A 26425-nucleotide genomic window follows, 5' to 3' on the forward strand; every position below is an offset into this window, starting at 1 on the left:
TTCATGGGAGACTCCCAGATAGGGCAGAACTAGGTAAATGATTTTATGTCATAAGTCTCCCCTTCCATTTCCAATACAGTCATGCGCCGCATAATGCCATTTTGGTCAACTACAGACCACACACAGGACGATGGTCCCTTAAGATTAGTACCATACAACCTAGGTGTGTAGTAGGCTACACCATCTAGGTCTGTGTAAGTACACTCTGTGATGTTTGCACAACGACAGAATTGCCTAATGACACATTTCTCAGAAAGTATCCCCGTCGTTATGTGATGCATAACTGTGTTTGTGCTGCTCAAAATCAAGTTTAAAGTGTATATTTTTATATAATTTATATATATAAATACATATTTAACATATAACTTATATTTAATATATAATGTAAAATTTAATATATAGTATATTTTATATATTAATGTAGATATACATCTATAACCCCACTCTATATATATTTTATGTATTAAATATGATCTTTGAAAGAAAAATTTAAGCTTTCAAAGACAATCATAATTCTAATCTTTCCTGAAAAGAGTCGACACCGGTACAAACTTTTTAGAGAAGGATATGAAAATTTGTATCAAAAGACTTAAAATATACTCAACTTTTCACCCCACAAAAAAAATCCCAATTCTGAAAGTTATACAAAGAGGAGAATCATAAGAGGACACAGATATACAAGAATCAAAGTGGCCGCTGGGACAATTAGAGGATGAACCTTAGATATGCAGCCTTGATACACTTCCCAATACTGGGTGAACCCCAGAAGTAGACAGACTTAGCTGCCCCGTCACAGGTCTCCCCTCCTGGTATCTCAGGGCAAGAACCTGCTCTCTAGCACCAGTCTGGCTCCCAGGAGAAAGAGGTGTGAACCACACAGGCCCAGGTCCTCATCCCAAACATACCTATCAGGTAAGTCACTGTACCCCAGAAAAAGGCCAGGACTGTTACTGTAATGGAAGGAAGCCTCAGGGAGTGGTGAATACATGCTCTCTCATAACATCATAATGTTTATAACATGGAAAAAATGCAAACAATCTAGATATCCAACAATAGAGCAATGGACAGGTAAACTCTGGCGAATCCACATCGTGGGATACTTAAAAGTCACTAAAAGTCATGTTGAAGATAAATACTTGCTGACACAAAAAGATGTTCATGATGCATAGCCAAGTGCAGGAAGCAGACCACACATTATAATACCATCCATATTAGAGCGTTATAGTGGTTATCTCTGGGTGATAGAATTATTGGTGACTGATTTTGTTTGTTTGCTTCTCTGTTTTCTAAGTTTTCTCCATTCAATACATAATACTTGAGCAACTGGAAAAGGGGAAAATAGTTATTTTAAACAAAGATGACTTTTTCTTGTTTAACAATAAATTGGGCAATGAAAGGCAGGTGTGTGTGTGTGTGTGTGTGAGTGTGTGTCTGTGTAAGAATCCCGCCTCCAACTTTTGCTCTACTGATAGAAATTGGAGGAACAAGAGGGGCATGGGAGACAGTAAACAAGGGAGAATCGCAGGTTGGTCTCAGGTACGAAAAACTCGTTTTAGCTACCTGCCTAGTAATTAACTGTGTGTGTTCATCTGTATTGGCAGGGGTAGGGAACAGAGGAGTGAGGTTGACATTGGATCTGCCATGACAAGTTGCAATTCCGCTTTGAGGAAGTGGCTTAATAAAATGTAGTCTGTGTGGGCTCATTTTTGCATAATACCCAAAGCATGCTTTTGGTGGAGGTTTCAGTGACTATAATAAGCACTCTTGTGACCTCTACTGGCCATGGCTGGTAAAGCCTAAACTTTCTTTAGGGGCGTGGTCAATTATACATAACTATTTTTGTGAAGACGCAGAAGAGAGAGGAGGGAAGGTTGCTACCAAATACGTTTCCCCCATTTAAAAATTGTACGCAACTGTACTTGCCTTTACCCATATATGAATGACCTATGGCAAGTACGTGATTGCAGATAACACATTGATAAGGAAGGGGAACTAAATAGATGACTCCTCCAGCCCCTTCCAACCGAGATCCTGTAATCCTTTGAAACACCAAAAGCCTCGAATCTCACTAGGAAATGCAAATAGATCTGAGATTAAAAAAAAAAAAAAAAACAAGAATTCTGGCCAAGAAAATAAAAATGGAAAGGGAGAAGGAATGGAATTAACAAAATGGTTCTAAATTTTATCTTGAAGACCAAATATCCTAAACATAGCCACGGTGTTTTTTGTAAAGTGCAAAAATGAAGAACTTGATCAGACATATATGCAAATGTGTAATAAAGTGACAATAATTAAAGCAGCATAGCACTGGTTTCAGAGAGAACATGGGAATGGAATAAAATGTCAAAAGGAACCAAAAAATATTATGTGGGGTGCTCGCTTTGGCAGCACGATACAAAGATTAGAATAGCCCCTGTGGGAGGATGACACGCAAATTCATGAAGTGTTCCATATTACAAAAAAAAATTATGTGTGAATTTAGTACATCATAAAGTCACATATTACGTGAGGATTTTCACCTTGGAAAAAGAATTATGTTAGATTCCCTACTTCTGGCCCTTATAAGCATATTATCAGAGTCAAAAACTTTTAAGAATATTACTGCCAGATTTTACTGCATACAAATTATAAATGGTCATACTTCAAAAAAAATTAAAGGACATATTGAAAACTGGAAAAAAATAATTGAAATATATACAACCAAACAGGACTTAACATACTTAATATATAACAAGCTATTTTTAATTGATAAGAAAAAATGGGGGCCGGCCTGTGGCACAAGCAGTTAAGTGTGCGCGCTTTGCTGCAGCGGCCCGGGGTTCACCAGTTTGGATCCCAGGCGTGCACCGATGCACCACTTGTCAAGCCATGCTGTGGCGGCGTCCCATATAAAGTAGAGGAAGATGGGCATGGATGTTAGGCCAGGGCCAGTATTCCTCAGCAAAAAGAGGAGGATTGGCAGATGTTAGCTCGGGGCCGATCTTCCTCACGATAAAAGAAAAAAGAAAAAGAAAAATGAACAGTACAATTGAAAAATAGACCAAGTACACAAGCAAGCAAATTACACATGCAGAAAAACAAGTAGATCTATGCAGAAATAGAAGTATAATGATGTACACCTGAAATTTATACAATGTTATAAACCAATGTTACTACAATAAAAAATTGAAAGAAAAACAAGTAGACAAAAATATACGAAACCAAAGATATGAGAAAAAGTTCAACACACTAGTCATTTCAAAAAACGCAAATGGCGGCATAGTGGTTAAGTTCATGCACTCTGCTTTGGCGGCCTGGGGTTTGCAGGTTCGAATCCTGGGTGCAGACCTACACACTGCTCATCAAGCCATGCTGTGGCAGTGTCCCACATACAAAATAGAGGAAGACTGGCACAGATGTTAGCTCAGTGACAATCTTCCACGAGCAAAAAGAGGAAGATTGGCAAGAGATTGCCATGGCCAATCTTCCTCACCAAAAAAAAAAAAAAATGCAAACTAACCTATAAGTATGTAAGTGATATTAAGGAGGACTCATAGAATGCTAGCAGAAATCAACTTTAATTTACCCTGCAACTGCTTATCCAAACCAACTCGGTAAGACTGGTTTTTTGCATTTTCTCTTTACTCTCTGATTAAAAAAAAAAAGTTGCGTTGTCACTTCTAGTCACACAAAACATTCTCCATTTCAGTAACTAAAATGTCCAATCCCGTGTAATAGTCAAAACTCTGAATTTCATTTAGAGATAGAGCTGCTCCCCACCCCTAGCTCAGTCCTGCTCCAGACACAGAGACAGTAGCGAAAATAAAGTGGAGAGGGAGGGGTCTCTATTTCCTCACTTTGCACTTTTACCAGGCAAGTAAGATCTTTTCTGGCCCTGATGTCTCACCTCTGTTTCTGACCCCTCTGGGATGGCTGACTGGCATTGCACCTGTTATGGGTTGAATTGTGTCCCCTTCCCTCCCAAAAAAAAGATGTGTTGGAGCCCTAACCCCTAGAACCTCAGAACGTGACCTTATTTGAAGAAGCAGTCTTTACAGAGGTAATCAAGTTAAAATGAGGTAATGAGGGTGGGCCCTAATCCAATAATGTCATCTTTATAAAAAGGGGAGATTTGGACACACAGACAGACATGCACAGAGGGAAGACAATGTGAAGAGACACCGGGAGAAGACAGCCATCTACAAGCCAAGAAGAGAGGCTTGGAATAGATCCTTTCTCACAGCCCTCAGAAGGAACCAACCCCACTGACAGCTTGATTTCAGACTTCTAGGCTCCAGAACTGTGGGGCAATAAACTTCTGTTATTTAAGTCACCCAGTTTGGGGTACTTTGTTACAGCAGCCATAGCACACTAATACAGCACCCAACAGTAACTGACTCGGATCTGGGTATAATTTAAAGTATACTCTTTCTCTCATGGGTGCTTTATGGGTTCTACGGAGAACCATCACACACACACACACACACACACACACACACACACACACCCCACACGCACACACACACAGACATCCTACCCTAAGCTGAGGATGTCTCATCTGCAATTCCCTTGATACAGGCAAATTCATCTCTGCTGAATGGTTGGACAGTTGCATATGATTCTTCCCTCGGGCCCTGCACATCCATCATTACACCTCTTCCAGCTGCTTTCCCTCTGTCCCTCAATGGGGTCCTGTTGGGCAAAATATAAGAAAACCCTAAACCGGCACACTGCACTGGGGTCCACATCTGGTCAACAGGATATGCACACCTTTGACCCGCCATCAATGGGAATGTGGCTACTTCCCAACTGCAGCCCCCTGATGCCACAGGCAGCTTGGATCAGCCTCCCAACATAGGCTTTTGTCAAGCCTGTATCAAACGCCAATCCCCTTCAAATTGCAGAGGATCCATATCGAGCTCTCTGCGTGGTCTTGAAAAGTCCCTCGCTAAGCCTGACAGAGCACCCCCATCCCAGCCACTGGGGAGGGGAGGCGAAACTCACAGTACGGCTGTGTACAACTCAGAGTACAACACAGTCCAACCAACAACTCTGTCCAAAGACATCTTTGTTGTAATCTCCAGTCTCCACTTCCTTTCTTGGTTTTTCCAGTGCTTTTTACAGGCTAGAGGAAAGTGGAGAGCTAAAAATAGCAAAGCCAGTTCCTACCACCTCCTTTATAAGTCCTGCCTAGGATTCCTCACTTTGGAATATGGAGATTACCATATACCTTGGGGCCTCAGGCAAAAGTGAGTCATAAGCAATCTTGTTGTAAACATAACATTGGATGTGCTTTTTCACCTTTCATACTGGTGAAGCTTTAAAAGAATTATAATATCCTTCCTCAGCAAGGGTGTGGATAAATAGGCATTCTGAAACATTGTTGGTGAAGGCCAATTTTGCGCAATTGTATGAAGCAAAATGATTTTAAATGAAACTTCTCTTTGATCCAGTAATTTCTCTTTTTGGAATTTGCCCAAAAGAAATACCAAAACAGTACCAAAAGGATATGTCTAAGGATGTTCATTACAGTGTGGTCTATAATAACAGATTTATAAATAACCCAACAATAGGGAATCATTTATTATGATGAAACCATTCATGGGATACTATGGATATAGTCTGTGAAGGCCGACAGAAACCAGAACAACAGTTCTGGTTTTGTTCCCTCTTCTTGGTCAAACAGTTAAAGAGTTGATCCATTCTTTGTGCCTGTTGACTTACTCAATGAGAAATGCTGAAAATAGCTCTCCTGTAAAATTTTAGTTATTCCTCAAGGTGGGATTGAATCTAATTTGACTTTAAAGCTTTCCAATATGCATGTAGACACATTCAATTTTCTCATGGGTAAGGTAGAAGCCCAATAGATATTTGTTAAATGAGTGAAGCCTTTTCTATGCCTCGTTTCCACCACTATCATCTACAAAATAGGATTCTAATAAGATAACCTATGTGTATATGAAAGCTCTTTGCAAACAGCAAGTCACTCTGGTATGCTGATTATTAATATTGTATTAGAGTATGTTGTCTTTTGTAGGGGAAAAATCTATGGCACCATTGTCCTTTTAGAAATGCTCTACACCACGTGGAAGCTAAACTGATAAAGAAGGTAATATTAACAAGCCCCTTAAGAAGGTTCTGTGGGCTTCCTGGAGCAAGGAAGTTCCATGGTGATTTATTATATTATGATATTATGATTAGAATTTGATAAGCAAAAACCCAATCTATTTATTAAAATGAGATAGCGTGCACACACACGGGTGTGTGCCTCATGTATGTCAACAACCAGACCCAGGACTCGGCTACAGGTTTTTGTTCTCTCTTGATTTTAAAATAAGAAAAGGTTAAAAACTGAGGTGCTAGATGATTTTTACACAGATGGAAAAAATACATATAAATCCCAGTGGATGTAGGCCTGGATAATCCAGAAACAATGCCTTGTACCTATACTCAACTTTTTAAATTTTCAGAGTGCTCACAGAGCACTGATTCTCAAACTTGATTAGGCATTAGAATCACCTGTGGAGCTAGTCCACACTAGGAATTCCTGAACACCACCTTCAGAGTTTCTGACTTAGTAAGTAGGGACCCGATACCTAAATTTTTAACAAAGGTCTCAGGAAAGTCTGATGCAAGTTTTGGGAGATTTTAGCAAACCCTTCCAGTAAAAGTAAGAATTACACCAAAGTTCTTACCCCTACTTTGCATCACACTAGCTGTGTAGCAAATCATTTAATCTCTGGACCTCAGTTTCCTACAAACAACTACCATTGAAATATCACAAGAGACGTGTAAATGAAGAGCTGTGAGAAACTGAAGGTGGAAAAACCATTTTCAGGGATCAGGGAAGATCTCAGGTCCCTCTTTCGATTTTTCCCAGTCCTTTATTTGCACTTCTCTTCTGATATCTCAACATCAGCTATTTGTATGTTCGGCACATTGTCCCCACATAAATATAAATTCCTAAAGAACAGAATCACTGTTTTTTCATCTTTGTATTTCCGTTGTACCCAACACAACTCTTGCAAAGAATAATAGACATTATTATAATTACTATTTATTTGTGTGTGTGTGTGTGTGTGTGTGTGTGTGTGTGAGAGGAAGATCAGCCCTGAGCTAACATCCATGCCCATCCTCCTCTTTTTGCTGAGGAAGACCGGCCCTGAGCTAACATCTATTGCCAATCCTCCTTCTTTTTTTCCCTTTTTCTCCCCAAAGCCCCAGTAGATAGTTGTATGTGGTAGTTGCACATCCTGCTAGCTGCTGGATGTGGGACGCGGCCTCAGCATGGCCAAACAAGCAGTGCATCTGTGCACGCCGGGGGTCTGAACCTGGGCTGCCAGTAGCAGAGTGCACGCACTTAGCCGCTAAGCCACGGGCCAGCCCCTATGGTTAGTATTTAAATGCAGAACTTCGAGTATACTGTCTAGTTCTTTTAAAATACACAATGAGGTGGAAGTTTTAGGCCACCAAAAGACTTGGAGACCAGTCAAAGAGTGATTGTGTTGCCCCTTTATTTTCCACTCAGAACAGTATTACACAATATTGTTACACAAGCTTGAGATTTTTAAATGCCTGAGCACCTTTAGATCTCTCACTTTTGGTGGAGGGGAGTGGTGAGCACAGAAGAGCTGCCCAGAACCTGACATCATCTTGGGGGGTGAGGGGTGGGGGGCAAAAGTTGACCGTTTACATTTGCTCTTGGGACAGAAATGATTGTCTGTAATAAAGTCCACTAACTCTTTTGAAGCAGATTCAGTGTGCAGATAATCCAGAAGTGCATAAAGTTGTGGACAAAGAGAGTTCTCCCAGTAGCTCTGCAAGCATTACAGGTTTTATTTGTTGCCATTTATGAAATTAATCCTTGGGGAAAGACCACACACAGATTTAGCATGATTTAAGTACAACAGATATCAGTCTCAATTTGCTAATCCCATTTGCGTCCCAGAAGCTTGGAAAAAGATCCTCATTCTAAATATTAAAAAGCTTCAGGACCATAAAAATGATTTGCCCAACAGTCTCCCAGAATAATTATACATTGTTTCATTTTAACTTGACATCAAGTTATGATATGGTGCATTTACTGGGGTCTGTGGAGCCACACAGACTGTGCTTGAATTCTGGCTGTGCTGTTTTCCTGCCTTGTCTTTGGAATGGCATCTGCAAAGTGGATGTAATGATTTACTTATCTCGTGGATTTGTTGGGAGGTAAATGCAGTGATAAGGTACTCAATGCCTGACACATCGCTAGTGCCCACTAAATGTTAAGACGATGATAATCAGTGGGATTTTCCTGAAGTCTTTGAGGGACCCCCTGGAGAAGTAGCATCATGTCATGAATTGTAAGGAACCAACTTGCTATGTGTACTCAGGCTTCCTCAGCATGCGACTCTGCGGAAAAACTCCCCGCCCAGCCACCATGCCATCCTCTAGCGAAAAACACCAGACTGGATGGACAACCCCAGAAAGCCAAAGCGGCTCCCCGGCGTGACCAGCATACCCTGCACCGGAACCCAAGCCCCGAGGATCTGGTTTCTTCTGCTTCCGTCGGGACTCTGTGCGGGGTGCACCGGCGCGAACGCAACTTCCGGCCGCCAGCGCCGATGATTCCAGTGTGGGTTTAGAGCTCCGCAGTGTCCACCCGGGTCGAGGTAATCGCCGGTGTCGCTGCGGGGAGCCCGGCGGAGCTGGACGCGCGTGACCATGTGGCGGCTGCTGGCTCGGGCCAGTGCGCCCCTCCTGCGAGTCCCTTTATCAGGTCGGAAGTCCCCTTGGTCCCTCCAACCCTTCCTTTTTTCCTCCCCACCCCAGATCCTATATCTTGCAAACTCAAAGGCGGCCCCGCATGGGGTTGCTGAAGCCCTGGTAGGGCCTGCGCTTTGCTGCCGCCCCTTCCGCCGTAAGATTCGTGCAAAAGGGTCACAGCCGCGTAGGGAGGTCGGCGCCCGGAGACCCCGGCTGGTGTCTTTGGGGGCGTGAGCCTGGGAGCCCATTTGGTGGAACCCGCGCCCCACCCCTCAGGACGCCTCCGTCAGGAGTGTCCTGGGCCCAAGTTGCACCAGGGTCTAGTCCTGTCCGCGTCGTCCTTGACCTTGATTTGTCTTTCTAGATTCTTGGGCATCCCCGCCCGCCAGTGCTGGCCTGAAGACGCTGCTCCCGGTGCCAACTTTTGAGGGTGAGAGCTTATCTGTCATATTCCTGTTTGTAAGTCTTTTCTCCGATGGGACCCAGCGGAGAGCAGATGAAAACGTCGGGGTATTGTTGTGCTTAGCCTATCGGCATTCACTCCTTCAGTCAATAGGTACTGAGGGCATACTGTATGCCAAGCAGTGTTCTGAGCACTAGAGATAAATGAAAGAGCAAAAGAGACCAAAAAAAGGCTTCGGATTTTAGGGAGCAAATGTGTCATGGGATATCTCCCCTATGGCCTACCACCGGAGTGTGGCCCATGGTCCACCCTTTGCTAGGGCTCATTGGCCTCAAATTTGGACTTTTTGATGTTCTCTCCAAGTGAGGTTACATATATGCAGTCATTTAACTATTATGTGAAAAGCATTAATTTGTTAAATATGAACATTTAAGGCAAGCCACAATTTTGTAAAGCTAATTTACCATTTCTTTTTTGTAACATTGGAAATCTCAAAAAAAAGGAAAGGGGCCTTGACCTCGGAAGGCCTTATCTTCTACACATAACTGTTAAACTGCTACATGCTCTGGAAGTATATATGGACTTGTAGGCGAGAGAAAGCTTTACTGAGTTTCTTTGGAGCTGCATGGAAAAACTGGGGGGCAGTTTCTGTAACCCTGAATAGACCATTGATAATTTGATAGTCCTTGAAATATCCTGTTGTATATTTGACTGCATACAGCCATGATTGTTTTACTATAGAAATGTTTTAAATGACTTACAAGCTAGTAATTTTTTTTTCCCAATTGTCACAATGTCAGACATGATAAAGATATGTCTGGCCTGCATTTCAGCCCACCCACACTCGCCCAGCAAGCTGTTGCACAGTTGTAGGAAATGTACAGGTTAGCATGAAAAGCCTCTGCATAAACAAAGGAAAGAGCACTCAAAAAATTCCTAGGTTGTTAAGTTTCCCAACAAGAATGTGGTAGAGCAGGAGAACTTAAATATTTTCATGTACAATATAGTATTCTTTCGTCTACCATTAACATCCAGAGTGACAGTGTAGTGGTTTAAAAAACAACTGTCCTACTGTGTGGCTTTGCTGTTTTAATTAGATGGCCTAGACCAAATTATAAAATGTCTCTAGGCCTCCAATTCCTCTTCTATAAAATGGAGATTAAAAGTACTACCTGCCAAATGTTCTGTTTTTTGATCTGGGTGATAGTTTTGTGGGTGTGTTTATGCGTTCACTTTGTGATAATTCATTGAGCTGTACATTTTTTATTGGCCCTTTGATGTATGTGTGTTAAACTTTAAAATGTTAAAAATTTTTAAAAAGGGAACCCTGAAACATTACCAAGGCTATAAAGTTGTTTTAAAGATTAAATGAGATAATGCCTATAAAGCATTCAGCTCAATGTCCAGCACTTAGTAAACATTCAAAAGAAAAAAATGTTAGCTAGTGTTATTCTGCAACAGTCTTATATCTCTATACCTTCCCAAATGGTCTCTTTTATAGTGTTAGGCACAGAGTAGGCATTTAATAAATGCATTTTGGTTTGAAGGTTAAAACTTTGCTATCTTCAAAGGTTCAGAAATATTTGCATTAACTCTTGTCATAGCCAGAAGATTCCACTGTCAATGAAAGTATCCACAAGAAAACCCTAATATACTTTTGGAATTATTTTTCAGTGGTAACTTTCTTTTTAAGACTTTCACCTGATTGTTGTAAATCTTTCTAGGAAGAAAATGAGTCCTTTGAGATAGGTAGTTTTACTTATTCTTGGTTGTCTGTGCTCCTTTTAGATGTTTCCATTCCTGAAAAGCCCAAGCTTAGATTTGTTGAAAGGGTACCACTTGTGCCAAAAGTGAGAAGAGAATCTAAAAACTTGAGAGACATACGAGGACCTTCCACTGAAGCAACTGAGTTCACAGAAGGCAATTTTGCAATCTTGGTGAGTTCAGCATCAAGCAGCCACAGGATGGAAGCCAGGGATTAACAAAATCTCATTCTCTTTGAGTTAATTCTAGTCTCTTCCTCCACAAGTTTTGTTAGAACTGCCACCAGTTGCTCTTTAAACTGATTGCACTACCCAGTAAACATTTGAGTTATATACTTTTTTTTTAATGTAGAGTGAAAATAATGTAAAAGCAGAAGGAAGAGGTGACCTAATTGACCCCATAATCAGACCATGAGATCTTCTCAAGCCTCTGGTAAAAATAAAGCTATCCACAACTTAGGATGTGGGACAGCTGTTTCCTTACTCATCAAGTATCTTCCATGAAGACTTGACGTCAGTAGCTACACAAATGTGTGTGGACTAGAGTTTATTTCCCATCAGGCTGCCAGAGTGATGTGATTTAAAGTCCTCTTCCCACAGCCTGCCTCTCAGAACCATATGTCCACTCCCCATTCCTCACTCTACTCCAGCCAAACTGGCTTCTGCTCAAACTCACCAAGCCCTCTGCTGTGCCAAGGACTTCACATATGCAGGGGACACATTCCTCTGCCTGGAACATTCGTCTGTTTTTCTTAGGCTAGTTCTTACTGTTCTGGCCTCAGTTTCAAATGTCATCTCCTCAGAGAGGGCTTCCCTGGCTATCCACTGAAGTGGGTCCACCCTCGTTCTCATTTATTACTGTACTCTAGACTTCCTCCATGATACTTATTAGAACTTATATTTTTATTTTCATGTGTATCATTAAAGCTACCATTACTATAAAAGAAGAGACATAAGAATAAAGCCCATAAAAGATATCTAAATCCCCACCTTTCTAATTCTTCCATTCCCTTTTAGGCACTGGGTGGTGGTTACCTCCACTGGGGCCATTTTGAAATGATGCGCCTGACAATCAACCGCTCTATGGACCCCAAGAACATGTTTGCCTTATGGCGAGTACCAGCCCCCTTCAAGCCCATCACCCGCAAGGGCATGGGACAGCGCATGGGGGGAGGCAAAGGTGCCATTGACCACTACGTGACGCCCGTGAAGGCTGGCCGCCTCATAGTAGAGATGGGCGGGCGTTGTGAATTCAAAGAGGTACAAGGTTTCCTCGACCAGGTTGCCCACAAGTTGCCCTTCCCAGCCAAGGCTGTGAGCCGTGAGACTCTAGAGAAGATGCAGAAAGATCAAGAGGAACGAGAACGTAATAACCAAAACCCCTGGACCTTTGAGCGCATAGCCACTGCCAACATGCTGGGGATACGGAAAGTACTGAGCCCATATGACTTGACCCAAAAGGGGCGATACTGGGGCAAGTTCTACATGCCTGAACGTGTGTAGTGAGAAATAAATGTACATAGGCTATTGAGAGAGAAGGAATCCACATTTTTATTCCCCTCAGCCTACCCTTAAAGTCTTTGGGTAGCTCTGATGTCATAACCAAGGAACAGCATATGAGTAGATGATTTCTGAAAAATTGTACGATATCTGTTGATTTTTTTAAAAAGTGTATTATATTTATATTAAAGTTTGAGTATCACCTCAGGATATAACTTCTCATTGGTCACTCTAAATCATTAAATAATTAAGAAACAGGCCTGATTGACTATTTATTAGGAGCTCTGGGTCTCTGTGGCTATAAGATAAACATCTTCAGGGCTGAGGCAGATGTTTGCATCTCCCACCTGTGATGTAAGTTGAACTTAATATCTGTACTACCTTTTATAGATATATACTTCAGGAGCTAGTTTCTATGATATTTTATTTAGTTACAAAAACAGACTCAAACGGTTTTAGAAAAGCAAAGCAAAGAACAATAGGACATAGGTTAATTGATTCAACAGATATTTATTTTTGCCCAGCTACCCATCTTCTCTCAGTCTTGCAAGGGGGGATACTGGACAATATGGCAAAGAACATACCTTTGCCTTTGAGTAAAAGGAACTGACAAAAACAGGTTGCAATTGTGTGGCCCTTCCTAGGTCTGAAATTCTCTGAGGAGGGAGAGTGGGGGGCTCTATCTTTATGTCCCTGCAGGTTCTGGTGCCGTGCAGTGTGCCACACGGCACTCAAACAGTTACTGCTGGATGAGGGATGGCCCCACGTGGTTCAGATCCCCAGTGTACCAGCTCCCTGTTTGCCCTTAACAGGATTAATCTGTTTTTCAGAGCTAGCCAGCAATAGTTCTCTATCCTCTATTCAAACTAAAGGACGTAAAAATTGATAGAAATATTAAAACCTTTGCTTTTGAAAGTGGGTAGAAAACAGCACACTGACTAAAATGTCAATTTTTATATGCCACTTTCTTAAAAAGTTAAGATCTCCAGCAAAGAAAATAATTTACTTTCAAAGGACAAACTTATCTAAACAATTGTGTGGTCCTCAAGAGTTGTATACTATTTTTAATGTATTTTTAGTGAACCTCTTGTAATATAACTTATCACTAAATTGCATTCGAACACATTGGAACCTTGAATTGGGACAGTGTTTGGAACAGTTTCTTACACACGTTGCTGGCCAACAGGGTCAGCTGGCAATGTGAATCAGGTGAGGAGTGATGGGAGTGACAGCCTCGATTCACCTTTCTGACCTACCATCTTCATCTCCGCTTTGTTACGGTTCATAGAGCATGATATTGATGACTGTTGGGAGTTCAGTCATGGTATAAACCTGTTACTTTTGTTTTGGCTCCATGTTTTGTTACTGAACCACAGTCCTGGAGCCAGCCATCTTTGCAGAGTGAGAAGCTCTTGATAGAACTCCACCATCACCATCCATAGAAAAAGGATTTTAAAGTATACATTGTGGTAATGGGGGGCCTGTTGTATCTTTGCGTAAGTGGATCAACCCATTCCCAGGGTTGGGGAATTTTTACACAGCCTCTGATACTAACAAACCACTTCCCATTGATGTCTTAAAGGGCTTAAGAGTCAAATCCAAGGACTTATCCATGAGCGGAAATCAAAACTTAACTATAGGGAATTAAGTCAATAGATGCTTGAGCACCTGTAAGTGGCAGGCACTGTGCTGAGCACTGGGGACACAGCAGTGAGCAAGACATGCACGGTGCCTATTGTTAGACAGTCTTCACTTTAGACTACTGGACCCTGAAGAAGGAAGGGTTGGTCAAGGGTGAGACCTAGAAGAACTTGAGGAGCAGAAGTAACAAGTGCCCTGATCCTGATCTACTTAACAGCAGTTAAATAAGATTCTGATGAACTGGGTATGCTACAATATCTGCCTCTTCGCAGCCGTAACCTCACTGCAGGCCATAAGTTTTATTTCTATTACCTATTACAGTTACCTATTATGCTTTCTCTCTACCCTGCAGGCCATTCCTTTAAACCATCTTCCTGCCCAGCCATATATTGCTGTACTCCCTGTTCCTTCACCACTGCCCGCCACCCAATTTCTTATTGCCATAAGTCTCCCTTTGCATAACTTTCAATAGGTAGTTGATTGACGCCCTGTGTCACAAGAAATTTCATAAAGGAAAGAGGAGTAGCTGTTGAGGAATCTGCAGTGGAGAAGTGATGGCACCACAGAGGTGGACGAAGGATTAAAAATGCCAGTCGAGGATCCATCTGTGAGGGCTGAAGGCAATAATAAAAAAAATGGAGGGAAAGAAAATCACAGATTATACAGCAGGATGTTTGAGGTCAGGATTGCCAAGTCCCTCTTCTGCAGGGGTAAGAGATCACTCAACTCACAAGGGTGTTTTAACTTGTCCTCACCTTGTAAGGGAAGAAATTTATTTATTTTGGGTTTACTGTGTGGCCCTCTTCCAAAGACTTCAGGGTGCTTCTAATGTAAGAACTAATCTTTCTCCTTTTGCTATTCCCAGATGATTTGGCCCAAATTTTGCTGCAAGAAATCAACATCCTTTCTCTTTTTTTAATCCACATCCTTATATAAAGCATTCTGAACAAAGCTACCAGACCTAGTTATGTAACAGACTGCCACCTTCTGTCTCCCCATCTACCTACTACCAACTCATTCTTCACTCATTTTTCTATGAAACATCTCTTTCCTTAGTTTTCTCCAATCTTTATCTATTCCAGCATCTAACCCCCACTCAGATTAGGGCACCTGGTGACAAACAACACCTTCAGGATGCACAGGTTTCCAGTAAGTGCATGACCCTCCCCACAGATGGCTCACCTTTTTCAGGCAAATATGCCCCCAATGGTAGAAGCTAAGATGATGGCAAGGATAATACAGCAAATCATGATCATGATCTTCTTCTGCTCATTCAGACAACAAAAGAAAAAGCACGTGAGAAACAACATCACTGTGCAGAGAGAGTTCCAAAGGAAGGGAGACAAAATTGGATCGGGACATGGAAGAGGATATGGAGGAAAAGGGAGATGGATCTGGCTTCTAGAACCCACAATGTGAATAGAAATGTTACTTCTAGGTAAGATCTAAAATTAGATCAACAGCAATCTTGGAGGATGGTTAGTATGTTGTTCTGCCTTCTAGATACCATCACGTCAGATTTACCCCATTTCCTCCTAGAGGCAGATAATGAGTGAACTGAATTCTTTTGGGGGGAGCACCTCAAATGCAGTTACATTGCAGTCTTTGAGAGTTAAACCATTTTCAAAAATTGGAACTTTTGATCCATTGATCCAGAGATGGTTAAAAAAGATTTTAACCCCTTTCCAAAACGTAAACAAAAACGACCACATGGTGGCACCCAATCCCTAAGTGTTATGCAGGGAAACAGAGCCAGAAGCATTTCACAATCAATATAAAGTCATTTATTTTTAAATTAACAATAAAATAATCGAGTTTACATTTAAAAAAAAATACAAACAACAAAAAACATTCACTTGTTGTATTCCAAAATATAAGCCCCAGGCCTCAATCTAAGGAAAGAAGAGGCCTGTGATTAGAGTTTGTCTGCCCTTGTTGCTGGAGCCAGTCCAGTACCTGACATCATAGCCTTGGGCAACAGGGCATCCCCTTGGCTCTGTCTGAGTGCTGGGCGATGACTGGGAGTTAGTAGCCTTTGCGAAGGAAGCCAGTGGGCAGTGCCTGGATCAGGGTGCTCACCCTGTGCTAGAAAGGATTCAAGTCAAAGCTGAAATATAAGTCAGGCCGACTGGCAGAGACCAGGAGGGAATCTAAGGGGCTCACCACTGGGTCAGCCCAATCACTACACCTGAAAATCTCCCGGCTGTTCCCTCCTCTGTGACAAGAATTGGGGGAGACAAAGAACTTGTCACGCTCATTAACCTGGTAGCAGGAAGAGCTACTCAGTAGCCCCTGGTCTCCCCCAACTGACTCAGCCCTGGAGACAGGACATCCCAAAGGTGACATGAATGATATCAAATTGCTGTGGGATGCTCTCAGGACAAGCCTGGCCTAGGCAGCAGGTGGGGAGAGATGTCACAACTTGTCACACCTGTCCTCTAAGCAGAAAAACTTAATGGGGATCAACTTAGTCCTCACCCCAAAGATCTCTTTCTCCCAGTACTCATCTAGAAATCAGGTTTCTCGATGACGTGGGAAGATCATATTTCTACCATGATTCATTTGCAAGTAAGCAAATGTCTCTTACCTAATTTTTAGCCTAGCTAAAGGTTATTTTTTTTTTGAGGTTATAATATCCTCCACTTGTAGTTTCTACTTCCTGAGAGACACGTGCATATATGCACGTACATCTCACACACAATATTATAAAAATACATCTAGAACACATGAAATGAGTGCCTGAAGACTCACACCAGTCCACACTGCCAGAGCCTGAGACTCAAGCACCTTGTCCCTGGCCCAATTTTAAGTGCCTGGTTATTTTTGGCCTCAAAGCAATGGCTTCACAAAGCATCACTCTAACGGTGAACAGCCAGTTTCCAAGACTTAGACATGGAAACAAATTCCCATACCCTCTGCCTTTACAAACGGTAACCTCAGATAACTGCATCATCCTGGTGCCTCCTTGAGTAAACATGAGAGAATACAACGTAAAGATCGAAGTTGGCCATCAAGCTGAACAGGCTAAGAGCTTAATTTAAGATTTAATTTCAAACAAGTCAGCTTCTAAGACCAAAATGACATATTCCAGTCTCTCGTATTTTCAGGACATAGGGACAACAAACTGAGGATTGGGATCGTGCCACGTAGAAGACTCAGGTCAAGCCTTATTGTTGCCAAACTTGGAAGAACCCCTTTGCTTTGTTAAAGACACCCCCCCTTAAAAAAAATACATTGCAATTTCTGGGAGAAGAATACTCCGTGAGGTAGAAAATATAGCACCTTGGGAAGGTCTCAAATAGGCTTTCCAAGGTGCGAGGCATAATTTGACACATCAGAGGAAAGAAAGAGAAGCTGGATTGGTTTGTACAGTCCAGGAGAGACGGTACTTCAGAGTTGGTGGGGCAGGGGAAGGTTTTGGGGAGAACTCAGGGTTGCATCAGGCAGATTAGATTCCTCCAGGGCTAGACTGTTTGCCAGGTCAGGTCCAAGGATGGTTACAAGGAAACAAAGGATTGGGTCCCACTCTCTCTCAGGAAGGCCATTCAACTCCATTCCCATCTGAAGACAAGGGTGGCCACACCAGGTTGCAGTAAAATCAGGTTCTAAGAGAGGCAGGGAGAGGAGCTGATCAGTGCACAGGATGATGGTGAAGAACAACATTAAGCCACAAACCTAGAAAGTGGCGAGGAAAGATCAGAAATAACTACAAACAGGAGAACAATAGAAAAGTCAACACTAAACCTCAGAAATCCAATAGGCATACTCAAGACAGGACCTGGAGTTAAATATCCCCCTGTACAAGAAACAAAAAGCCCCATTATATGAAACGAAAAAACAGAAATATCTCTGGGCCTTCTAGAATCCTTCACACAGGCTACCACAAACCCCATAGAAGGACTTGTCAGTAGGGAGGCATACTCAGTGGTTGAAAATACCTGTTCTCGCTGAGGGACCCACATCAGCACCTTTCAAATACACATTTTAGAAGCTTTCTGGTACTAGAATTTTCTCCCTTACTCCTCCCTGCCCCCCACTTCTCTTAGAAGGCAGAAAGGCACAGTGAAAAGAATATGGGAAAGTTCAGGGGTCATATTAGGGCTGCTCCACCTTATGAGCTGTGAAGGCTTGGGCAAGTTTCTTTACTTCATTGAGCAAGAATGAGCTTCCCCATCTGAAAATGGGGATGATGTTATTATGCTAGAGCAGCAGCTGGCACATAACTGGAGCATATAAATGTGAGCTGTCTTCCTTCCCTCCTGTTCAGAAACCTCTCCCTCAGGTCACATGGAAGGAGAGGGGAGTCCAGACCGAAGTAACAACCAGTCCTGACCTTGTCAGGGAGTAAAGAATACACTATGGTAAGCAACTCAACAGCTGCCCAGCAACTTAGCATCTTAGAGATCGAATAAGTCAACTAAAAACATTAATTAGTCTCCTCATTTTAAAAAATGATTAATTTACATTCTGAATTCCTGAAATTAGGAATGGTAAGGGCACTATGAATTTGCAAGACATCTTTCATCCAAAGATATGCAAAGATATCAACTATTATACCTTTTCTTAATTCTTCTTCCCAATGAGACAGTTACGAGTCAACAAAACTCAAAACTTGACAAGCAAAAAAACATCAAGGACTAGACTCCAAATGTCAGGGGAAAAAAAGAAACACTCACTCAATTGCCTATGAGAGGTTGATCACCCCATTGCTGCTTATCTCTCAAGAAGAAGGTGAATGTTTAGTGCTATAACAATCTGACTTTCAGACCCTGTAGTCACACGGAAGGAGGATGAAGGGGCAAGCAGCACACTGAATCAAAAGTAAAGTGAAGGATCAGCTCTGGGTATCAACTTGGTAGTATGGATCAAGCCATAAAAATATTTATATCTATTACGTTAGTAAGTCCACTTGTATGCATTTATAATAAAGAGAAAATAGAAATGAGAAAATATCATATGTTAGTCATACTATTAGTTACAGCAAAAAAATAATAAAAACCTCCAACATTGGGGAAATGTTAAATAATTGAGAGTATATTCACAATCTTGTGTTGAAAATTAGATTCACAAAGAGATTTCAGTGATGTGTAATCATGCTTATGGTTTTGTAACTGGGTACAAAACTAGAGATAATATAGTCTGAACTGTGTAAAACCATGTCTGAGTGTGTGAACATGCCACAAGTTTATCAGCAATAATATTAAAAGTTAATTCTGTTCACCTTTCTGTACTTTTTAGGCCTTTTTTAAACAATACATACTATGTTTTACTCAGAAAAATAATATTTCAGAAGTCTTAACCGTCCCAATAACTAGATCATTCTTGTGATGCTACTGCTGTGCACATGAAACCCTGATATAGTGGTCAGCTCTATTCTTTTTACCAGATTTTAAAGAAATAAATAGCCAAATTTTAAAGTCACTATCCTCTAAGGTTCTCTAGACTTTGTAGACAATGACGAATGGCTACCTTGTTTTACAAAGAGAAGCTAAGATGTCGTCAAGAACTCTCCTAGGTCCACTATTAGCTGTGTGTTCCAACTTGGCCCCGTTACTTCTCTTTAAGCCTGAGTGTCTTCATCTGTAAAATGTGGATAATCACAGCACCTACCTCAGGAGGGTGTTGTGAGGATTGAATGGTGTGTGTAAGGTGATTAGTACATCGTCTGGCACAACTCAGCACTCAAAAAGGTTAGCCACTATATCATTTGAGATCCACCCAGTCAGCCACAAACAAAACCCATCAGACCCAAATCCCAATCAAAGCTTCATTTCCATTGAAAAGGAGACAGAAAGCAAAGCCCAACATCCATGAAAGCCGGTAAGAATTCAGAAGACAAACTCCAGATCCAACAGATAGATTGTACCCAACTGAGGAGCATGCTTGCTGGGTAAGGAGAATGAAAATGATGTGCTCAGCTATACGAGGATAGGTGGAGAAACACATTGCAAGACAGAAAGCAGGGACAGAATCCACAGGATACGAACAAGCAGGAGACCCGACCCGTGTCCTGAAGCCAGAACCCCAGAAGAGAATTCTAAGGAGATGAAAGAATGTGCAGGCTACTAAACGTTTAGAGCTCGTGTGTCCAAGGACAATCACAAAGGGGAAGAAGTGGAATTTGAAATCCCAGACTAATTTCTCAAGAGGGAGCCACTCCAGAGTCCCCGAGAACCTTCCCTTTACTTACATTTCAGTGCAGCAGCCTCTCAGGCTGCCCTTATTTCAGCCCAACGGAAAGTCCAATAATCAATGCTAAAATGCCCAGCAACACAACTACTACCACAATGAGAATTATCAATTTCTGGAGAGAGGGATAAGAGAAACAAAAACAAGTCATTATTACAAACAACCAAAAAGCAGTAATTCAACCAAAACCCAACCCCTCTCACCTCTACATAGCATCTTATCAATTCAAGTAAAAAGCTTATATCTCTACATAAAGACATTCCATGAGGATATTTTGTATTTCTTAAATTAATTCTTGGCTAGCAATGACAGCAGATGGAAATATGAAGCTGCTATCAGCTCACACTGTAGTCTCACATATGTGAAGAGAGATAAGAACAACTATCCTAGGTCTCCAAGCAGCAACAGGCCAAGATATAATGGGACTAATTTTTCCTTTTCAAGAAGGACCATAAAGACGTTGCTGACATAGTCCTAATTTCAAACTTCTGTCCATCTCTCCCCTAAAGTAGACTCCCACCTGTCAGACCCAGTACAGTGACCGGGGATCAGAAAGCACGATTATGGTCCTGTCGTGAACCAGCCTGGATTCATCATGTAAAATAACTTCCCAGCTCCCTAAATCCCTGCACAAGCAATAGGTGAAGTTGGAAGAAAAACAAGGAAAGGAGGAACAAAAATATCAGAGCCCGGGAGAAACACTCCATAGTCCTCAAGCAACAGGGCACCAGAAGGTGGGAAATACATGGGTGGGAAGAGCATGATTGGAATCTGAACGAATCACACTCCTATACTTACTAGGTGGCCTGAAGCCAACTAACCTCTAACCCTCAATTGTTTCATCTATAAAGTAGAATAGGTGCTCCACAAGATATGAGATAATGTTTACATAGCAATCAGCACAGCACTGGGTTCAGGGTAGAGAAGCAGCAGGGCAGGGCTTAGGCTACTGGAGTGGAAGACGAAGAGAAAGTTTCTGAAGAACAGAGGAGTCAAGTGTCACTTCTGAAAAGTTCATGAGCCGTGTGCAGGAGAAGAGAGGCAGCCACACCTGGGCAATGCATCATCCTACAGAACTGCCTTCAAGTATGGGTTCTCGGGCAGAGAGCGTGTGAGCCAGATCCATGCAAGGCACACCTGGGAAGGAAGGGCAGCTAGTCTCTAGGAAAGGCTAACATAGGTGTTTGGATGAGGCCAGGCTAGAGAGGAAAGGCATGGGCTCAAGGACACAGGTGGGAATGACCACAGAGAAGGGAAGCAAGTAAGGCCGGCTGAGACTAAGGCGCTCACCCTCCGAGCTTCACTCTGATACTTGACGGCCTTTTTGGTATCTGCCACGGCCCGCTCCACGAAGCCCACTGACTGGTCCATGTTGTTCTCAATACGGTCAATCATGGCTCCCTTTCCCCCGATGCAAGAGGTGGTGGCAGCAGAAACAGAGACAGGGAGAGGGAAGGGAGAAAGAGCGAGAGACAGCAAGCAAAATGGACTCTCTTCTCTGAGGGCAGCAGGAGAGTCTCACCTTCCGGGCCTGACCCTGGTATTTCACAGCTCTTTTAGTTTCCTCCCGTGCCTTCTCCACATGGTCCACCGTGTGCATGACATTCAACTCTATGTTATCTAACATCTCACCCTGCAAAGAACAGACACTAGTCACACCCAGTAAACCTACCCCAGGGCAGCCCTAGCTAATGTGGGGAAGGCTTCTCTCTCTCCTAATCTTCAGTGCCAAGAGGAGCATCCAGAAACCTTGACGGGCAGCCTTCCCTTGGGCACGCTTTCACATTTCCACATGACTACCTATGGGTCCCAGTCCTTGGTGGCGGTCACTCATTCAAGAAACAGTCATTGAATTAACTTCCCTGTGACAGGCACTGCACTGGGCACCTGGAGCACATTGTCTAGAAGCCTGGTAACTACATACGTATATTCTGAGGCATCCCACCACCACCTCTTTTTGTTTAATTAAGTATGTGAGGAGAGAAACCAAAATAAGAATATCGCATGTTCTTAAGGCATTACCAGGATGCTGGCCTCTACCTGGTCATTCAGACCTGAACCCAGTTCATTCTGCCTGAACTGAGTTTGTCCACTACTTATAGAAGTGCTTGACACACAGTAGGTGCTCAATAAATATCTGAGGTTGGGAACATTTGCTTTCTCTAAGAGATATTTCCAGGCCTCTTAAGTGACAGACATTGGGTTTACCTAAGCTATCTTTTATTTATTATTTATCTTTTATTTATCTATTATTTATCTATTACCACTGTCTCTTAATAAGATTCCCAGCCACTTCCCAGCTTTTACTTCCTGACAGGAAGTTTGGTGACTCCAACTAATTTCCAGGCATCTTAGGATGAGAATTCCCCTCACCCACCTAGACCTTCCTCAACCCAACCCATGGCTTTACAGCAGTCTATAAACAGAGAAAGGCACTCACCACCACTTGAATCTCAAACCAGTTCCTCGGCAAGGCAGTGTGGGGAAAAGAACGGAGAGTGGGGATGGAGGGACTTGAGAAATGGTCTCAAAGGCCACGAGGGGGTGGAGGAAAGGCACCTGAGCCCTGAGCAGGGAACTGATGTCAAAATCCAGTCAAGCCGTGCTCAGGCTTCAGCTGGGTTTTGCAGTCCTCCACAAAGGAAGCAGTTTTCAATCCTTTCCAGGTGGCAGAGCAGCTCATGGCAACAGTGGCACAGCACCACGACACTGCGGCATGTTTCTATCATAAGAACTAGGAGCCATCTGACTATGTGAAACCAATACCATATGCAGGGGACAGAGACTTACATCCCTGAGCACGTGCGCCAGGGACAAAACAACCTGTCAGACTAAGCGCCATGAGTGTTTCAAGTTTTTCTGTACATGTTATTTTTCTATTCCTTCATATATTTTGTTGTCAGCTCTTATTCCTTAGCAACAAGTGCCAACATTTTTGGAAAAACACATACAGAAGAAAACACAAAAATGGAAAAAAATGGTCTCTGTTAAACCTAACTTTGTACTGGGGGAAAAGGTCACATGTTTTCAGTGTCACCAGTGAAATAGTTCCTATCAGGAGATTTTTAAGGCATCATCATTATCTCTAATTAAAAAAAAAGATCTTGAGGGATCCAGAGGGAACTAGGTACTTGGCAGAGCACATCAAACCCCATATTAACTAGAAATGACTTCCAGGCCCAAGTAGCAGGCAAGACAAGGCAAGAATGACAAGGCTGAGGTTGCCCAAAGTGGTCGCATTCAAGAGAGCATTCCTTTCCCTGGGATCCTAGAATTCCATTACTCCATTATGTAAATTCGTGGTGATTCTCCTGCCCCACCTCACCTGGCTCTCCAGTACTCCCTTCCGGCCATTCTCAGGAGAACCTGAGCTTCCCTCTCCTCCCTCCCCACGTTGGTACCCACTCCCAGTTACCTGATTCTCCACTAGCATGGCAATGTCCATAAACATGTCATGAAGCTCCTTGATGCTGCTCTCCAGCCTCACAATGTCCTTGTGCCGTCCCTCAATCTCACTGAGGGCTTGCTTAGAAATCTGCGAGTCAATGATCTACAACAGGCCACAGGAAGACAGACCATCAGCCACCATCCCTGCCGCAGCCCTGACACACACACACCTGCCAAGCTCCTCACCCCCCTGCCTCCTGCAACTGCAGCCTACCCTTCACTCACTAACAGATAACCATGTGGAGCTCCACAGTGGCCTCCCTTCCCAGTGAGAGGGGCGTGCATCCCAGCTCCCAAGTCACTCACCCCAGAAGTGAAGATGGCAGGGTTTCCACTCTCCAACATCTCCTCCAGCTCCTCATCTGTTGTCTTCTTGCCAGCTTTATAAGAAAAGAAAGAGAGTATCAAATATAAGATCAAAGGACACCATTTCAAAAGTCCCCTGAAAATGAGGAATACGGTAACTTTGCTAAAAAGACCATGGACTTTACAACAGTCCCTCAATAGCCTCTGGACTCAACTTTCTTCTGATTTTTCCCCTAATCCATCCTTAACATTATCAGCAGTTACCTCCCGGGAGCACATATCTGATCACATTCCTTCCCAGCTCAGAATGTTTATTGGCCCCATTCACTAAGCCATGGAGTCCAAGGCCCTCAGGACAAGGAGCCAGTTCCTGGGGGAGCCCTCCCTCGATCCTTCTTAACCTCACACTGCTACTCCCAAATGCACCCTTTCCCCAGACCCTGGGCAACCTGCCGCTCCTGAACACACTTGCTTTTTTCTGGCTACATCTTTGTTCACGCAGTTCCTCCACTTAAAGCTCATTCCACCCTGCAGGGCCCTGCATTCCACATGACTAAATTCCTAAAGGTCATGGCTTTATTAATTTCTTGATTCCTCACGGCAATTAGCACTGCACCTTTTATTTCATAAATGTTCTTTGCTGTCAAAAAGGCAGCAAAAAGATGTCATGAGTCCCCAGGAGAGCAACTGTTTAGCAAACGTCTCCCCTCTATGTATGAGTAAAAGCTAGCTCCCACAGGAACAAAATTCCTTGAGCCTGAGAAACACTGCGCCACCCTTCACCCTACAGCAGGGGCTGTAATGCCCGTCCTGGGCTTGGGCACCAAATATGAAACAGAAGCCACAAGCAGAGGTGCTGTTCCTTCTCTTCGGGTCTCACAACAACACGGCAGGAAAAGGTGAAGGGGCACACGCCAAACTTCTAACACATACTGATTTCGAGCTGCCGCTGGATTCGCCCTTTGCTGCGTTCACGGAAGTCCACCTGAGCCTTGTTGTATTTGGTCATCACCTCCACAAACTTCCGGGAGAGGACGGAGTGCTGTGGGAACAGAGTCAGACGCGATACGCCCCCGGGAAGTGAGGGAGGTAGAAGGTGCATCACTGTTGAAGGACCCTGCCCCCGCCCCCACATAGCCTAGTCCACCACAGCACTGGACTTGGAACCAAAAGACCAGGCGTAAGACTCAGTGTTTTGCTTTCCTAACTTTACACCATTGGGAGAGTCGACGGGTCTTTCCAAAGCACGTTTTCAGCACCTGTTTACCTGTCCTGCTCACCTCATATAGTAATTGTGAGGCCAAAGGAGATAATCTCTGTGAATCTCAGATCCCTGCTTTCTCAAGCTGCCAGACTCCCTTCCTACGTCCAATACCTGCCAAAGATCCTTGAATTCTTCCTCAAACTGATCTCCCCAACTTTTCTTGTTTCTAACATTCACTCAACAGCCCTGGGTACCTAAGCTCAAATCTTCATAATAAGTTTTATTCCTTGCCCACCTCTCCTACTGGTTTTTCCTTTGCAAAATCACCAATATTTATAGTTTTTTCATAGTTTTTGTTTTTTTTTGTTTTTTTTGTTTTTTGTGAGGAGGACCAGCCCTGAGCTAACATCCAATGCTAATCCTCCTCTTTTCTGCTGAGGAAGGCTGGCCCTGGGCTAACATCCGTGCCCGTCTTCCTCTACTTTATATGGGATGCCGCCACAGCACGGCTTTAACAAGTGGTGCGGGCCCAGGATCCGAACCGGCGAACCCCAGGCCACCGCAGCGGAGCGCGCGCACTTAACCGCTTGCGCCACTGGCCGGCCCCTTATAGTTTTTTCAAACCCCCACCACCATGCAAATTCAGACCAAAATCATTGCAAAAACCCAAGCAGAGACCCACCTGCCTCTTGCCTCTTCCCCACTCTGATCCAGCTTTTGCATGGCTACCATATTATCTTCCTAACAGACTGTAACCTGAAGTAAATGCATACAGGCTACTCGATCAGATCCAAATTCCCCAGGCAGCAGTCAAAGACCTCTGGAATATGATACTACATTTTCTACCAAATCACAGCACAAACTTTTTTCCCTAGACAGGCTGTTCTCTTCATGTCTGCCGCTCACTCCCACCCCCACCCCATCACTGCTACTACCAATAAACACACACACACACACACACACACACACACACACACACACACACACTCCTGCCCCCATGCCTCTTAGGGGAACCTCTACCCCTGAGCCTGTCCATCCAAGGCCCAGCTTCCTCTGCCTACCCCCAATTCTCCCCCAGATCTTCGAATGCTGAGAGCACCCTATGCATTTGATTATGTCTTCTTACATGGCTCTCATGTTGCATCTTATGCAATAGTTTCTTTATGCCACTTGAATAAACATCATGCCAGTTCTTTAAGGACCAGGATCATATCTTTGATGACTACCGAAGAGCCTAACTCCAAATTG

At 43.1% G+C, this 26425-nt stretch overlaps 2 protein-coding genes across 4 annotated transcripts in view; one reads left to right on the top strand and one right to left on the bottom strand.

Moving 5' to 3' along the window:
* Positions 1-8578: 8578 nt before the first annotated feature.
* Positions 8579-13741, top strand: MRPL16 (mitochondrial ribosomal protein L16). Its single transcript, XM_058526780.1, has 4 exons — positions 8579-8737; positions 9089-9154; positions 10916-11064; positions 11908-13741. Exons 1-4 carry the CDS (start codon positions 8683-8685, stop codon positions 12391-12393), a joined length of 756 nt encoding a protein of 251 aa, XP_058382763.1. The 5' UTR covers positions 8579-8682; the 3' UTR covers positions 12394-13741.
* The window catches only part of STX3 (syntaxin 3), a 46786-nt gene continuing 29506 nt past the window's right edge, over positions 9146-26425 (bottom strand). Inside the window, exons 6-11 of one of the 3 annotated variants that reach the window (XM_058526779.1) lie at positions 24907-25015; positions 23974-24047; positions 23636-23770; positions 21743-21853; positions 20222-20335; positions 9146-9320 (exon numbers count right to left, since the gene is read on the bottom strand). In XM_058526779.1, coding sequence (XP_058382762.1) covers positions 20252-20335; positions 21743-21853; positions 23636-23770; positions 23974-24047; positions 24907-25015 — 513 coding nt within the window. In that variant the 3' untranslated portion in view covers positions 9146-9320; positions 20222-20251. Of the gene's footprint in view, positions 9321-15792; positions 17707-20221; positions 20336-21742; positions 21854-23635; positions 23771-23973; positions 24048-24906; positions 25016-26425 lie in introns of those variants that run through there. The other 2 variants (XM_058526776.1, XM_058526778.1) reach the window with 2 other exon arrangements.

This window comes from Diceros bicornis, chromosome 31 (assembly GCF_020826845.1).
Source record: "Diceros bicornis minor isolate mBicDic1 chromosome 31, mDicBic1.mat.cur, whole genome shotgun sequence".
NCBI lineage: Eukaryota > Metazoa > Chordata > Mammalia > Perissodactyla > Rhinocerotidae > Diceros > Diceros bicornis.

Coding starts and splice junctions, on each gene's coding strand:
- MRPL16 (XM_058526780.1), top strand. CDS start 8,683: ATGTGGCGGCTGCTGGCTCGGGCCAGTGCGCCCCTCCTGCGAGTCCCT. Junction 8,738..9,088: donor CCTGCGAGTCCCTTTATCAG/GTCGGAAGTCCC, acceptor TTGTCTTTCTAG/ATTCTTGGGCATCCCCGCCC. Junction 9,155..10,915: donor CCCGGTGCCAACTTTTGAGG/GTGAGAGCTTAT, acceptor TGCTCCTTTTAG/ATGTTTCCATTCCTGAAAAG.